The 15,695-nt window shown below is 35.6% G+C and overlaps 1 protein-coding gene across 1 annotated transcript; it reads left to right on the forward strand.

Annotated features, from left to right (window-relative positions):
• Positions 1 to 820: 820 nt before the first annotated feature.
• On the forward strand, positions 821 to 14,192 carry LOC114713602 (protein ARABIDILLO 1). The gene is made up of 12 exons (XM_028898272.1): positions 821 to 2,841; positions 3,092 to 3,250; positions 3,339 to 3,419; positions 3,543 to 3,674; positions 3,943 to 4,070; positions 6,961 to 7,048; positions 8,175 to 8,269; positions 11,257 to 11,320; positions 11,837 to 12,012; positions 12,843 to 13,064; positions 13,264 to 13,348; positions 13,612 to 14,192. The coding sequence occupies exons 1-12, from the start codon at positions 1,495 to 1,497 to the stop codon at positions 13,789 to 13,791; spliced, it is 2,757 nt and encodes a 918-aa protein (XP_028754105.1). The 5' UTR covers positions 821 to 1,494; the 3' UTR covers positions 13,792 to 14,192.
• The last annotated feature ends 1,503 nt before the right edge of the window (positions 14,193 to 15,695 follow it).

The following is a 15,695-nucleotide window of genomic DNA, read 5'->3' on the forward strand; positions in this document are numbered from 1 at the left end:
TTTGGTTGTCATGAAAATTCATCCAACAACTTTAAGGATAATCACAATTCGAGTGTCACCACTGACATAGTAGAGTTGGTTTTCATGGTGCGAAGATAATATCCTACCACTGAAGCAATATACTATCCTCGGTCCTTAATATAAGACTTTGTTTGACTTTTGTTTTGGTTCTAAATATAAGATTTCAATCCACTTTGTCTGTCATATTTATGTATTTTTTTCCTAAAAAAGTCCTTCTAATAATGATAGTTTTAATCAATAGACTTGATTAGTAAAGATATTTTAGGAAAGACAACACATATTCATTATAAATAGCTAACTTAACTTATTTCTTTAATCTCCTCAAATTAGTCAACTAGCTCTTATAATTAGGACCGGAGGTAGTATGAAGCAAGCACAATGAAAGGTTTCATTAAAAAAGATCGGAGCAAGGAAGCCATAATGGGATTCATTAAACCAAAAGTAACAGACATTTGTATCATTATATGGAAATTTTGCTTCGTTTGGAAAAGTTAATGTGTACTTTTACCCTAAGTGAATGTTATGTATCATGTGCACATTTGTATTACTCACTCTGTGAATATATTAACACCTTAACCCAATTACTTCTCATCCGGACAATTAAATTTAAAGTGTATAATTTCAATACACTTCAAACTCTATTCCTATTCGGTGATAAAATACGCGTTTATCAATCCGACACAGCGCGGAATTTTGCAACACCGAAAAAATCCCACAGCAATCATCGTTCCATATAAATCATGCGGCCTTATTCAACCCAACGTGAGCATATATATACAATTTGACACAATGCAGGTAGCTTGATGCTCCTTTTGTGAGCTGGAGTTTCACACCATTCTTCCCTTTCCTGCGTGCTCTAATGCTGTAATTTTCTTTCAACGTTCTCTCCTATGCCCACCACACCAGGATAATAATAATCTTTCTGTTCCTTTGGTTCATTGTAGCGAAGAGGAAGATTGGCGAGAGATAGACGCAATCTTTGAGGGTTTGGTCTTCCCCCGTACGTCCATCTCAATTTTGTTCAGACCCTTCTCCTCTGTGTTATCTGCTCTCGCCTCCATTGCAACTGCTCCATTTGAATTTGCTTCGATACAATTCTGAAAAATTCGTCTTGATTCACGATTGCGTGCTCAAACTAAACTAGATAGCCCGAGCTTACGAGTTTGGAACCATTAATGTTCTTTCCTTCAGTGCATTTATGAATCCAGATTTTCTGTGCGTTTGTATATTGGCGTTATTGGGTCATTGAATGCTTCGAGTTTTCGGTTGTCTTTTGGTGATGCAATTTCACGGCTATGCTTGAGGACTAGGGTTTTTAAGCAAAAGTTTATTGTTTTCTGGGACATCTTCACGAGGGATTCTGTATTTCGGTATTTGAGGTTGTTGTCTTGTTAAATTGCTTCAGTAGCTGAGATTCGGGTTTTGGAGTTTGAAGAGTATTGGTGTCGCCTATAGTGTGAATATCGTTGGGATATGAATCGCAGGGTGAGGAGGAAGGTCGCAAGAAAAGGCAAAGAAAAGGTGGTCTTGCCAAGTTATCCTGAAATTCGAGATGAGGTTTCGGATTCATACCCTGAACGGCTTGTTGATTGGAGGGGCTTGCCTGATGATACAGTAATTCAACTGTTTTCATGTCTTAGTTATCGTGACCGAGCAAGCTTATCATCAACTTGTAGGACATGGAGGCTTCTTGCTAGCTCTCCATGTTTATGGACTTCTCTTGATCTTCGCTCTCACAGGTTTGATGCCACAATGGCATCTTCACTTTCTCCAAGGTGTGTACATCTTCACAAGCTTAGATTTCGTGGGGCTGAATCTGCTGATGCGATAATTCATCTTCAAGCTAGGAATTTGCGTGAAATAAGTGGTGACTACTGCAGGAAGATTACTGATGCGACCCTTGCAGTAATTGTGGCCCGGCATGAGTTGCTTGAGAGCCTTCAGCTTGGTCCAGATTTCTGTGAAAGAATCAGCAGTGATGCTATAAAAGCAATTGCTCATTGCTGTCCTAGGTTAAGGAAAATTAGACTCTCAGGCATTAGGGATGTAAGTTCAGATGCCATTAATGCATTGGCTAAGCATTGTCCAAATTTGACCGATGTTGGATTCATTGACTGTCTGAAGGTTGACGAGCTAGCATTGGGAAACGTGTTATCAGTTCGATTCCTCTCTGTTGCAGGGACGTCAAGTATGAATTGGGGTGTAGTTTCTCATCTTTGGCATAAGCTGCCTAATCTTACTGGAGTAGATGTTTCAAGAACTGATATTGGTCCATCTACTGTTTCGAGATTGTTGTCATCCCAGAGCTTGAGAGTTTTGTGTGCTCTGAATTGTCCTATACTTGAAGAAGACACCAGCTTCTCCACAAATAAATACAAAAATAAGCTATTAATTGCCCTTTTTAATGATATTTTTAAAGGACTGGCTTCTTTATTTTTTGATGATACAAAGAATGGCAAGAATGTGTTTTTGGACTGGAGGAGCGTTAAGAACAATAACAAAGACTTGAATGAAATTATGATCTGGCTTGAGTGGATCCTATCCCATACACTTCTGCGATCTGCTGAGAGCTCTCAACAGGGCCTGGAAAATTTCTGGGTTGAACAAGGTGGAGCACTCCTGCTTAGTCTAATGCAGAGTCCACAAGAGGATGTTCAGGAAAGGGCAGCCACAGGCCTTGCAACCTTTGTTGTAATTGATGATGAAAATGCTAGCATTGACTGTGGAAGGGCTGAAGCAGTTATGCGAGATGGTGGCATACGGCTACTTCTTGGCCTGGCAAAATCATGGAGAGAAGGGCTTCAGTCTGAGGCAGCTAAGGTGATTCTACTTTTCCTTCCTGTGTATCCAAGATCGATCTGATTATCTTTTCCTAGTCATTCTAATATACACCACTTCTAAGATTGATTGATGTGTAGTTTCTGGCCAGGTACTCTGGGCATCACATGTTTTATGCATAATTATACCCTATAGTTGTCCTTTCTGTTGCCTTTAACGTTTACTTATAGTGCTGATAGAAGAGAAAAACTGACCTACACATTATTTGCTATCAAACTTCTTAAATATGTAGGCCATTGCAAATTTGTCTGTCAATGCCAATGTTGCAAAAGCTGTTGCAGAAGAAGGGGGAATTGATATTCTTGCTGGTTTGGCGAGATCCATGAACAAGCTGGTGGCTGAAGAGGCTGCTGGAGGATTGTGGAACCTCTCTGTTGGAGAAGAACACAAGGTTTGGTTTTCTTGCTAACTTGAATTTAAGTTCTCTTGCATTTCATATTTAAAGTCTCAGATATGAATGAAGGATTGTCCCATTTTAGGGTGCAATTGCTGCAGCAGGTGGAATACAAGCTTTAGTGGATCTTATATTCAAGTGGTCCTCCAGCGGGGATGGAGTTTTGGTGAGTTACTTCTATTTTATGTGTATATGGGCATTGAATGTTTCCTGATCTTTCTATAATTGGGGCTTCTTTCTTAAAACAAATACAACAGAACACTGGGCTAACTTATTATTTGTGCTCCAGGAACGCGCAGCTGGTGCATTAGCTAATCTGGCAGCTGATGATAAGTGTAGTACAGAAGTTGCGCTGGCTGGCGGTGTACATGCTTTAGTGATGCTTGCACGTAGCTGCAAATTTGAGGGAGTGCAAGAGCAGGTAGTACAGTAATACTTTCTATTATTGAGGCCATGTCATAGCCAATATAGAATCTGTTCTGGCTTAGAATTGCTTTTCTTTTCTACGTGTCAAGTGTTCATATTCATTTCAACTGATGATGTGTCATGTCTCATGTGTTTCTTCTTTTTGCTGAAGTTCCAAGCTCTGATTCTCTAATTGAATGCTTCTTAAGCTCCTGTCCATTCTATTGAGTAAACTGTAAATAAAATGGCATTGAATAATTAGTGTTACTTCTCTTAAACATTAGGCTGCTCGTGCATTGGCTAATTTGGCTGCTCATGGAGATAGCAACAGTAACAATGCTGCTGTTGGACAAGAAGCAGGGGCTCTGGAAGCACTTGTTCAACTTACACGCTCTCCTCACGAGGGTGTCAGGTAAGCTTCAGTCATTCGAGTCATTCTCAAGACATCTCTATGAATCTATAATTGTTATCGAAGTCTAGGAAATATTAAGAACAGTATTATTAAGCTGAAAGTGGAGAAAATAGGAATTAGAGGCACCTCTGTGTAGCTCTAGCCAGTATTACAACCTGAATCCAGTTTAGTAATCACGGCAGAGAAGACAAAATAACAAAGAGTGGGATCTAGCTTAAATCTTGACTTGTTAGATGTCTCAGTAAACAACATCTGAAGGATTTCTTGCCTTCTCTTCCCACTTCCACCATTTTTGTGCTTTGAGAACATGCACACCTTACCTACCTTGTCAGCCCTTATTTTCTAACTTCAGTTGTCACTTCCTCTGCCACACTTACTTTAGCACAGTCCAAAATTCCAACATCATTCCTCTGATTGTCGTACTCCTTGCTCTGAAGGGTATTATAGGTACTTCGTATAACTCACTGGTGTGTTTCTCATCTTTGCATATTTGTGTGTTCATGTGTGTTTTTGTAATTATCTTTATTGTATTTGATTACGCCATAGTATTGTATTCTACCTTTTGTGCTTGTAGGCAGACTTTAAATTTTTTTAAGCAACCTCATGAGGAATGTTAAACTCTTGACAATTCTTATTTGTCATGATTCTTTTGACATGTATAAAATGATGGTGTTGATGATACTGCATAAATGCTAGAGATTTTGGGGTAGAGAGAATAGGGAAATAGGTTGGAGAGAGAGAGGAGGGAGGGCCTAATTACGGTATTTGATCTCAATTTCTTTTATGATAGCAGAATTTCATCAATAAAGAAGCAATATACAAATGAGGATTACCAAATCTCCATTATAATGTAATAATCTACTAAATCCTCATGCAAAAAAATGCTTGAAAAGAAAGTTCTATCCTATTAAATACTCCCTCCGTCCCTTTTTATAGGATCTGAGTTTGAGTCCCACTGTCCTTTTTTATAAGATCCACTTTGAGTTTGTCTAACCATTAAATGCATTTTTACCAATTTTACCTCTAATTAATTTTTCCTATCTAGTCTCTTTCATCCTTTTGCTGATTATTGCTCTTTCTCATTTACCCTCTTATAAATAAGGGCATATTTGAAAAAAAAAAAGTACCTTTCCTACATATTTATTACTTTTAACTAATTTTAGCAGTTTTCTTAAACCACGCAATTCGGTTATTTCGATCTTATAATAAGGGATGGATAGAGTAACTAATAATGAAAACTGTGATAAACTCACAGTCCTTATTCATCTAGATATCCTAATATGTCGAAGTATTATTCATCACCATGTAATTTACAGATAAATAACCATATCATCATGATGCATCACCTGCCTAATATTCTTATCCCATTCTTCATCAAGTATTATCTCACTCTCTTTGACCAAATGATGCTCTAAAGTTCATTACTTGCTGTCACATATTAATTTGTCACTGTAACACAATATTTGGTTTCATTCAAAGGTAGCTGTTAGGTTGTGCTATCTCCATGTTTCAATCTTAATCGGCTTCATAACAGAGGATGTGCTGAAAATCATACTCAATTTGTTCTAGTCGACTCAGGCTTTGAGTTCAAGTAATAAATTGACAAATATGTTTCCAGTCTTACTTTTGAAAAATTATTATTTGAAACTTCAAGGCTATTCTGTTGATTGGAGTGTTTCAATAATGTTTGATATCAATTATCTTTCACCATATCATCTTCGAAAACAAAGAGGATCAATCACAATTTATCTTCACCTCTGTGGTTCTCCCTTCCTAAAAATCCAAAGCTAACATTGCTTGTCATGTGAAATACAATTATATAGAAAATGTTTGATATACTATTTTCTTACATTCTGTTGTATCTTGGTTTTGGTGGTATTTGACACCAATGTATTTAAGGTACTTCTTATTGGTATGACAGTTTAAAATTGCCATAGAATGGATACAAGTGGTATTTTAGAGTTGTTTATCAAAGCTCAAAAGGACGTGATGTGAGAGTGCTTTTATTTATTTTTAAGGGAGAATTACCAAGAAATCCCAAGGAAGAAATTTAATTACTAAATTCCCAATGACAAGTGACCAGCTTGAACCTGTTGTCATTTCCTACTTTGGAACTTGTTATTGCTTACTCTTCACTTGTCGATAGACTTTAGGGTGATTAAATCCCATTCTTGGGATCTGATCGTAATTCTCCCTATTTTTAATGAATGTTATGACTTACAAGATACGCCAAAAAGAAAGTCATTCTATTACGCCTTGATATTTTGGATAATACCTATCATCTTAAAGAGCAGTGTCCAACGACAAGTATCTTGGATTTTGATGGACATCTAAGATGTTAAGAGTCAAGATAACAGTATACCAAACAACTCTATCATTTGATGATTTTGTCATTGTGTAATGTTATATGTTTGAAGCATAACATGTGATCGAACACTAAATATTGTTTATAATAATATAGAAAAGTAAAGTTGCACCTTGATTAAGAAATGCAATTGGATTAAAATGACAATCATGATTTTGGCTTCTATCTACAGGCGAGCTACTTACACTTTCAAAAATTTTCTTCTGTGTCTGGGAAAATGAAATTTATTATTTTGTTCTAGCCTAATGGGGTAATTGGTTTTGAGAGTCCGTTGATAATCTTCCTTGACATTGTTAGAGTGCTCATTTGTAGCCTAGTTGACCTTATTGCCAGCATTTAGTGGAGTTTGAAATATAATCTGCTATCAAGTGGGATATAATCTGGAGTAGACCTGGTTGCAGTTATTGTTTGTGATTTTCCCATATTATAATCCTTCCTTCTCTTTGATCTCTACTAGTGTACCCACCAGAATGATACATGGCTTCTACTGACTTGACCTTGTATAAACATACATCTCATTTATAGGCAAGAAGCTGCTGGTGCGCTTTGGAATTTGTCATTTGATGACAGGAATCGAGAAGCCATTGCAGCAGCTGGTGGAGTTCAGGCCTTGGTATGCTATTTACCTTATTAATTTGACGTTTGTGGCGTTGTGTATTCATGCATAATTTGGCACTGCTTCCAGTTATGCAATGTAATGAACATCTGTGGCTTAAGCATTTTGTAGGATTTGTTTCCTAAACACTTTCACATGTGTTGTATGTAGCCTCCTCCTTTTATGAAGTTGCTAAATATTGTTTTTCTGAGTAAAACTAACCTTACATGGTTTTAAATATATGGATATGTTTGTAGCCAAGTACATTATCCCAGTTAGAGATTGACGTGCATGCTAATTAACAGATATTTCCACCCGTTGGCGTGCTCAATTAAAATTGATTTTGAGGAACATGGTCCCCCCACCCGCCCCAAAAAAAAAAAAAAACTTTTTGTTTAATGCTTTTGTATATTATTTACCTGTGAATGTTTGAACAGAAGTAGTGTTTTTTTTTTTAAATTTTTTTTTTATAATTCCTTTCTCTTCCCTTATTTAAGAAGAAGGAGAAGAAAGAAATTAAATGAAAGAAAGCAAAGTAGTGAGTACAATATGGTGTTCTCTGGAACTTGCTAAAATAATATATTCCCTCCATGGTGGGGTGTAATGATGCTGATTTCATTAATTTTACTGAAGCTAGAGTTCCTCCAGGCTTTGGGATTTATAGCCACTTTCCTTAAAACAGAAACATTTCGCAGGTTTGGGATGTCATGATCTTGCGTAATCTAACCCCTTACACTTTATATCTGAATTTTTTTCAGATCAGCCCATTCCCTTCGTGACTGGATATTTTATGTGCATAAATAAAGGGAATGCTTGAATCAAGTTGATTGTGTTTGTTGAAGTTCTGAACTAACCAAGTTTAGCTTACAAATTTCAGTCACAAATCTGTTGCGAAGCACAAACAATGCACTCTTGTAACTGATCTGGAAAATATTTTGTATTTAACACATGCTTCTTAATTTTGTGTAGATTAGAGTAAGAAGTCTTCCGGCCATTTTCCAGCTACAAAACCATTTTATTTTGCCGTATCTGGAAGAATATTTTTATGCATCACAAATGAATTTAATCAGACACAATTTTTTTTTTTTGGGTTAGCATTAAAGGTTTTAACATGTTGAAGCTTTTGATGTTGTGTTTCATGTAGGTTGCTCTTGCACAATCTTGTTCTAACGCCTCCCCAGGACTTCAAGAGAGAGCCGCTGGTGCTCTCTGGGGATTGTCAGTTTCTGAAGCTAATAGGTAGGTGTGAGAGTTTTCAATTATCTGGAAATTTTGCTCACGAGAATCAAGATTCTTAGAAAATTTATTATCATCATGTTTTTGAAATGTTATTGCAAATTGCTGCGTGCCATATTTTCAACATATTAAAACTTGCTTTGCACTTTTATTACTGATTACATTCTTTTTGAAGTGCTATAGTTATATTACTTCAGTTTTAAATAATTTTATTGGATTACCCTTGCATCTTTTTTTATATGCATTCTCATTATTTTTCTCTTTCTGTGTTTTGGAAATTGCCATTTCCCATTATTTTTTTCCTTTACTAACTTCTGCAGGAAAATAGTAATGGGCCTAGAAATCTTTTTCTAAGCTGCATCCACATCCCTGATGCTTACAATTCTACCTCACTGAATATTAAAATTGAAACGACAACAACGAACCTCACAAAGAATGTCAAAATTTTTGAACCTACTGTTGTGATTAGCTATTGATGCTGTATGCATTATCAGTAGTGTCTGTTCTGTTTATCCAAATAGGCCCTTTGACCAGTGGTCCCTTATCGGAGGTCAAGTTACTCATCTGTTTATAGAAGTCTTCATATAATTGAATATTCATACTTGTTCGGGTATTACTTCTTTCCTTCATTCCCTTTTACTGGCTAGGATCTTCTGTATTTAGCATGTGTATGGTGTCAAATCAAAGAAAAACTACGGGTGTCAGGCCCACATTAGAGCTCTCCCAATCTTTATTTAATTGCACCTGTACACTGCCGCAGATGTTCCCTTTGTTACTGTTTCTACCACTTCTTGTACTAACCCTTTCTTTTGTTAGGGTCCTTTTTAGGGGAGGGGAAGGAGGGAGGGTATAAGAGGGAGTGAGTGTGTTTGGTTGGACGGAAGGGAGGGGAGGGGAGGTAAAAATTGTCTTTTCGTGCTCTCCTCCCCTCCAAAATTATATCAACATCCTAACCTTATTGTATATATAAAATTGTATACATATTAATATTAGTAAAATATCATTTGAAACGTATATAAAAATATTAAGATAACATGTTTGAGATTCTGATTACATAATAAAATTAATAAGCTTATTAAAATACATATAAAAACATTTTATCATATGAAAATAAAATAAGGGCAAAGTTGTCTAAATACAAATTCCTTCCCTCCCTTCCCGAACCAAACAAGATAATATTAAAATCCCTTCTCTTCCCTCCTCTCCCTTCCATTAAAACCCCTTCCCTCCCTTCCCTTTCCCTCCCATCCTATCCCCTAAGCTAAACCAAATACGCTTTTGGTGATAACCACATATATCCACTTGTATATAAATTTAGTTTGATACTTATCCACTTGGAACAAATTATTGCACGGAGGATTTTTGTGCTAGACCCCAAGGCTCTTAGCTAACTTAAAATGTGTGAGGGATGGCAAATACTCTTGATAGTGCAAATGCAATTAAATTTATGGTGCATTATTGTTTCAACCTAATGATGTTGATGGTTTGAAGACTCGTCAAACAGTGTTGATGAATATTTGCTGTGGAACTTATGCTTTTCAGCTATGGGTGTTCCGTTTGGGTTGTTTAGGGCTGTGGACTTGTGTTGGGCCTCTGTGCAACTTGCATTGACGCCATCACTCTTAACACTCATCTAGGTCACCTATCTAAGAATGATACTATTATCCTTAAGGTTGAGAGACCTATTTGGATGAAGATTGATGCTCAACTGTGTTCTCTACTGTGGAATTCTGTTGATCTAAAGTTGCTTCTCCTTTATCAGTACTTTGAGACTTGATTTGATTTCTGGAATTAGGCTACCATACTGTATATTTATGATGTTTGCTGATGGTATGAGGTGATTCCAACTATTGTCAGTTTGAAACAACATGATGATACTGCTTATGTTAGCCATACTGACTCTTAGACAAGAATTCCAATCTAATGCCTGCAAGGATGGGATAAGCTGTTCATGGTCATGAGCTTACATAATCTCTGACCAAGAAACTAGATCATCGTCAAAATCAAATTTTTGGTGGCTCATCTCTTCCTACTCTAGATGATTTCTGTCCCATCTAGTGCAGCCTTCATTTGGCCACATGCCCAATATTAAGAAAACCTTGGACGCTTTGGTTTTGGTTCCACAAAGTTTTGATGAATGAAGTTGCGGTGATGGTGGACATAATGGCCCTGGTAAATGTCCTCAATGTATCTATTGTAGTAACAAAATGGGTCATACTCAAGATTTATGCGATAGCCTCCATAGGTGACCTTGCAATGCAAATGTCGCTCAGGCATCTTTTGATTCACAGTTACAGCTGCTTGTCTCTATCCCTAAAAGATGTGCTGAAACGCAACCGCTTACATTCATCCTTTTTAGTGGAGACAACTATGGAGAGTACTTATGTTTCCAAGTTGCCAGACAATCATTAACTGTTTGGTCTGATCATTCCATATATTTGGTTGTTTATATTGACGTCATTGTTATTATAGGCAATGATCGAGATGAAATCTCTAAACATTTTATTAACATCCTTTAAAATAGAGGATTTGGCCAAACTCAAGTACTTCTTAGGTATTGATGTAGATCAATCATCATCTGGCGTTGCTATCATAGAGAAAGCATGCTCTATACTTTGACTAAGACAAGGATATTGGATTGCAAGCCGGTTGATGTTGTAACAACATAGTGATGCAAATTGGCGGCTCTTTAATTCCCTAGAAGAGCAAGAAGCAAAATGTAGTTGGAAGGTCTAGTGCTGAAGTAAAATGTTGTACCATGGCAAGAAGCAAAATGTAGTTGGAAGGTCTAGTGCTGAAGTAAAATGTTGTACCATGGCTTTGGCTTTAGCAAATTCACGCATTATTTATTCTTAAATATTTTCATTAACTGGATTTTCTGTCATTGACCATACAGTTTGAATTTGATTATGAGACTATTTTCATGATGTAATTTTAATTTTTACTCCTTATTTATTCATATGTTCATTGATCTTAATGTGTTTTGTTAGCATTGCTATTGGACGTGAAGGAGGTGTCGCACCCTTGATTGCACTGGCGCGATCTGAAGCTGAGGTAATGTATTTTCTTGTTTGGTTGATGTCTAGGAATGTATTTATCAATGATGTGCAACTTTATAATGCTAAACTAGTTTCCTTTATTGTGCTATGGATTTGCTTATTCTAGGAGTGATTCATTATTATCAATAATCTTCTGAGTTGCTTAGCAGTTTTCCCTCTAATTATATTTTTACCCCTAGTCATTTCTCCTTCTTGGTGTTAAATTACGCTGCAAAAGCTTTATCATTTTTTGAGATGCTAAGTGGGTGTGTAAACGGACTAAATTTATTACGGAAAAAGCTCTGGTGCCATGTTGAACTAAGATTGCTTATATTTGGTGCTAGGTTGTTGTAATGATGTCTTTTGTTTTAAGTTGACTGATAGTTGAAACTTCTAGCCCTTTGGTATGCGTGTGTTGTGGCCCTTCATACCTCTCACACAAATCAATTAGATGAATATCAATTGTCCTTTTAACTCATTTCTTTATACAAGTGAATTTGTGGCATAATCCCAGCCTCTTTTCTGCCTTCAGGATGTCCATGAAACTGCTGCAGGAGCACTATGGAATCTTGCTTTTAACCCTGGTAATGCTCTACGTATTGTTGAGGAAGGAGGAGTCTCTGCTCTTGTTGATCTATGTTCTTCATCATTATCAAAGATGGCACGTTTCATGGCTGCATTGGCATTGGCTTACATGTTTGATGGGAGGTAACTAGGCTGATTAAAACTTGTATCTTGTCACTGTAACCTTCTCCATCTTATGTTTTGTTGGAAACCTAAGTAGTTACTGATCCCATTTAGCTTAATGGGGGTTTATTATTATTATTTGATGGTTATTATCTGGTATTTATCGTTATTTTTATCTTTTATCTTGATTAGTTTAAATTAGATTAACCTAGATTTTCCCTATCTTGGTTGAACATAGCCAGGAAGAATATATATCACTCTCTCCTTCATTCAGTAAACTAAGCACTATCATCCCCTTTCTGCTTATTTTTGAGAATGCCTAATACTCTTTTTTGTGCATGCTATTGTTGGCCTTTATTGATGTTTTAATGGGTTTGATTAAACAAGTGCAGAATTTTTGTAATTAGTAGAAATTTCATCTGTGTGAGATGCTTCACTATTATGCTTTTTTTCCCCTCTCTATTTGCTTTTTCCTTGTGAAGTCACATTATATAGGAATAACAAAAGTAGATATATGAGGTCCTCATTGCAGAATTACTACAATGTACAAATTTGATGGGCACTGTCTTGAATTTACATAAACAAAGCATACAAGACCCTGGTTGTTTCATATGGTTCTAAATCTTACCGGGGCTTAATAGCGGTGAAAACTCAATTTTATTCTTTGGTACTTTTGAAACTGGCAATATTATTTCTATTCTCCGGAGCTCAATATTGATTAGTAAGATTATTTTTAATGGTAGGTATGTCTATTAAAAAAAAAAAAAATTGACAATATCCTAATTATATTGCCCACCATTTTAAGAAAGTTTTCATCCATTTCAAATTAAACCTTATGATGCGTTGTGCAGAATGGATGAATTTGCTTTGGTAGGAACCTCGTCAGAAGGCATCTCCAAGAGTGTGAGCTTGGATGGAGCTAGAAGGATGGCTTTGAAACACATTGAAGCTTTCATCCTTATGTTTTCTGATCCTCAAGCATTTGCTGCTGCTGCTACATCATCTGCCCCTGCCGCATTGGCTCAAGTTTCTGAAGGCGCACGAATCCAAGAAGCAGGACATCTTAGATGCAGGTATCTTTCTCACTTTTAGTTGCTAGGAAAAAAATTCTTCTTTTTTTTAGTATTGCAAAAATAAAATTGAATAGGTCCAACTTTTAAGTCTATGTATGCATACTTGTAAAACACCACCTGATAAATGCATGTTTCTATTGAACTGTTTCTGGGATTTATCATTAGTTGTTAATGGGCTATTTTATCCATTGTCTCTTAGTGGTTCTGAAATTGGAAGATTTGTTGCTATGCTACGAAATCCATCATCTATTCTAAAAGCTTGTGCTGCATTTGCTCTTCTACAGGTAACTGTACTATCTTCCCTTTTTTTTTTAATCTGCATTTCAAATTATCATCTTGGCTTAGTATTTTGTATTTTAGAGGATAAAACAAACATTTCACAAAAATGAGGTTATTACCATGCTAACCAGTCAAACATTGGAATAAGGCAAACATTTTTCTTTTTGGATGTTGATAGTGTCCTTTTCACTGTTGAAGTTATGTCAGTGTTGCTGCTTCTTATATTTGAACAAGCATTCTGTTTCTTGCGTTGATCTTTCAAATGCAGTTTACAATTCCTGGTGGACGACATGCCATGCACCATGCCAGCCTCATGCAGAACGCATGTGCAGCAAGAGTTCTTCGTGGGGCAGCTGCCTCGGCAACTGCGCCATTGGAAGCAAAGATATTTGCCAGAATTGTTCTCCGCAACCTTGAGTATCATCAGACAGATCTCCAAACCATCTAGAATAATTCCAACCTCTGGTAGCATTCCCATGTCTGAAATTATGCTAGAGTTTGTGATGCTTCATTTGTAGACATAACTGCTCCATGTTTTGTAAGAACATTTCTCCTTGATGTAAATGAAGGAAATTGATAGAGATTCTTCAGCTTTCTTTCTTATCCTGCCTCAACTGGTTATCCGATAGTTTCTTAACTTTGAGATGTATTTCTTTCTTCTTTTTCTTGTATCAATCTTTTCAAATCAAGGCTGCAGAAGATAGGAAAATTTATATCAAAACTATTGGCCTTGATGCTTTTCCCTTGTAATATTCTGTATAATTATAAACTTAGGCTATTTTTACGACTTTTGTTGAAGGTTGGGATGAGTTCATTACTCGTTTGAGCAAAATAAGGCATTTGGTTCTATATGTTTTTAATTTTTCGCATGTGTTTTTACCAAATCTGGAGTCATGACATTCTTTTTGTTTGTTCATCTGCATTTTCACAAAATATGTATAACAGAGTACAAACATAAGATATAGACCTAAATAACTCTAAAAGCACAAGACAGGCTACTCCTCCTCCTCTAATACCTATGACAGTGTTAATATTTCCCAAGAGTATGTTAAGAAACCCCTTATCTTCAGCTTGTATATGCATTGAGTATGAGAAAGCTGGAGAGACAACCTTGGAGCACCCATTTACAGCAACCTATTCGGGTCACCATAATGAAAGATTTGAAATCCTCCCCCTTGAGGGAAACAGGAATATTTATTTGTCTCCTGTGGATGCTCCTAGAAGTCTTGAAACTTTGTGATGTTTATGAGCCACTCAACTTGAGATTGAGCAATGATTTTTTTAAAATTATTTTAGATCACTCTAGAGTTCAATTTACCAGTACATACAAGCCAGTCTGAATTTTGTAACAAATATTTCATAAGGAAAAAAATATTTAAGAAAATGTCAACTTTTATCCAATAAACTAAGGAAAATTGCGAATTTCTTCTTCTGTAAAAAAAAAAAAGTGTTCAAATTCAACTTTAAACGAAAAAAAAATTAGAACTTGAGTAAAATATGAGGAAATCATCAATTAATATGTACTCCCAAAAGTTTTTTATATGGATGTACTAGTATAATTTTATTCTTTATTTATTATTGTGTTAATTTTGTTTATATAAAGTATAATATATACTAAATAGGGATAAAGTTGAAAAGTTATTGAATTTTAAATGAGAGTTAATGAAGTTTAAAGTTTTTATTGATTTGTGTGAAACACGTTATAAGTGACTCATAAATAGGATTAGAGAAGTATCTCTATTGCACTTTCACACTTGATCTTTAGTCAAAAGGCTGAGAAAGGTATTAGAAACATTATTAATATTTGACAAGCAAAAAATTCGGACTGTATAATTTTTAGATATGTTTGTAGTACAATTATAGTGATTATATTAATTTTTTTAAATAAAGTAAAAACTTCCGCAACGCTTATATTTTATTAGTCATTAACTTAAAATGAAAGAAAATTAGAATCTATAATTTAAAAATTAAATTGGTAAGTTGATAATTTTCTTGCTGAATTTAGAAAATGTTGTTGAATTATTTTTTAAGCAGTAATCCCCTAAAATACACATTTGAACAATGTGGCCTTTGGTTTTATCAATACACGGGAAAACTAAGGGCCATTTTAAGTCTGGGACAACATGATTCTACTTGTCTCTAACGTCCTGTTTGATTAGCATTTAAAATCATTATAAGTACGTTTTACGTAAATTGAGATAAAATTCTTCTCACATACTTACTTTATATTTTGTAAATCATAATTAAAAAGCTGCTTATAAATCATTTTAGGTCCTAGATGAATTGGCTTTTTTTCTTTAAGTACTTTACAACATGATATCTAAAGTAAAATTTCTCTTCTATTTTTTTTTT

Source organism: Neltuma alba, unplaced genomic scaffold (genome assembly GCF_004799145.2).
Source record: "Neltuma alba isolate B1F8T4 unplaced genomic scaffold, ASM479914v2 tig00011439_pilon, whole genome shotgun sequence".
NCBI lineage: Eukaryota > Viridiplantae > Streptophyta > Magnoliopsida > Fabales > Fabaceae > Neltuma > Neltuma alba.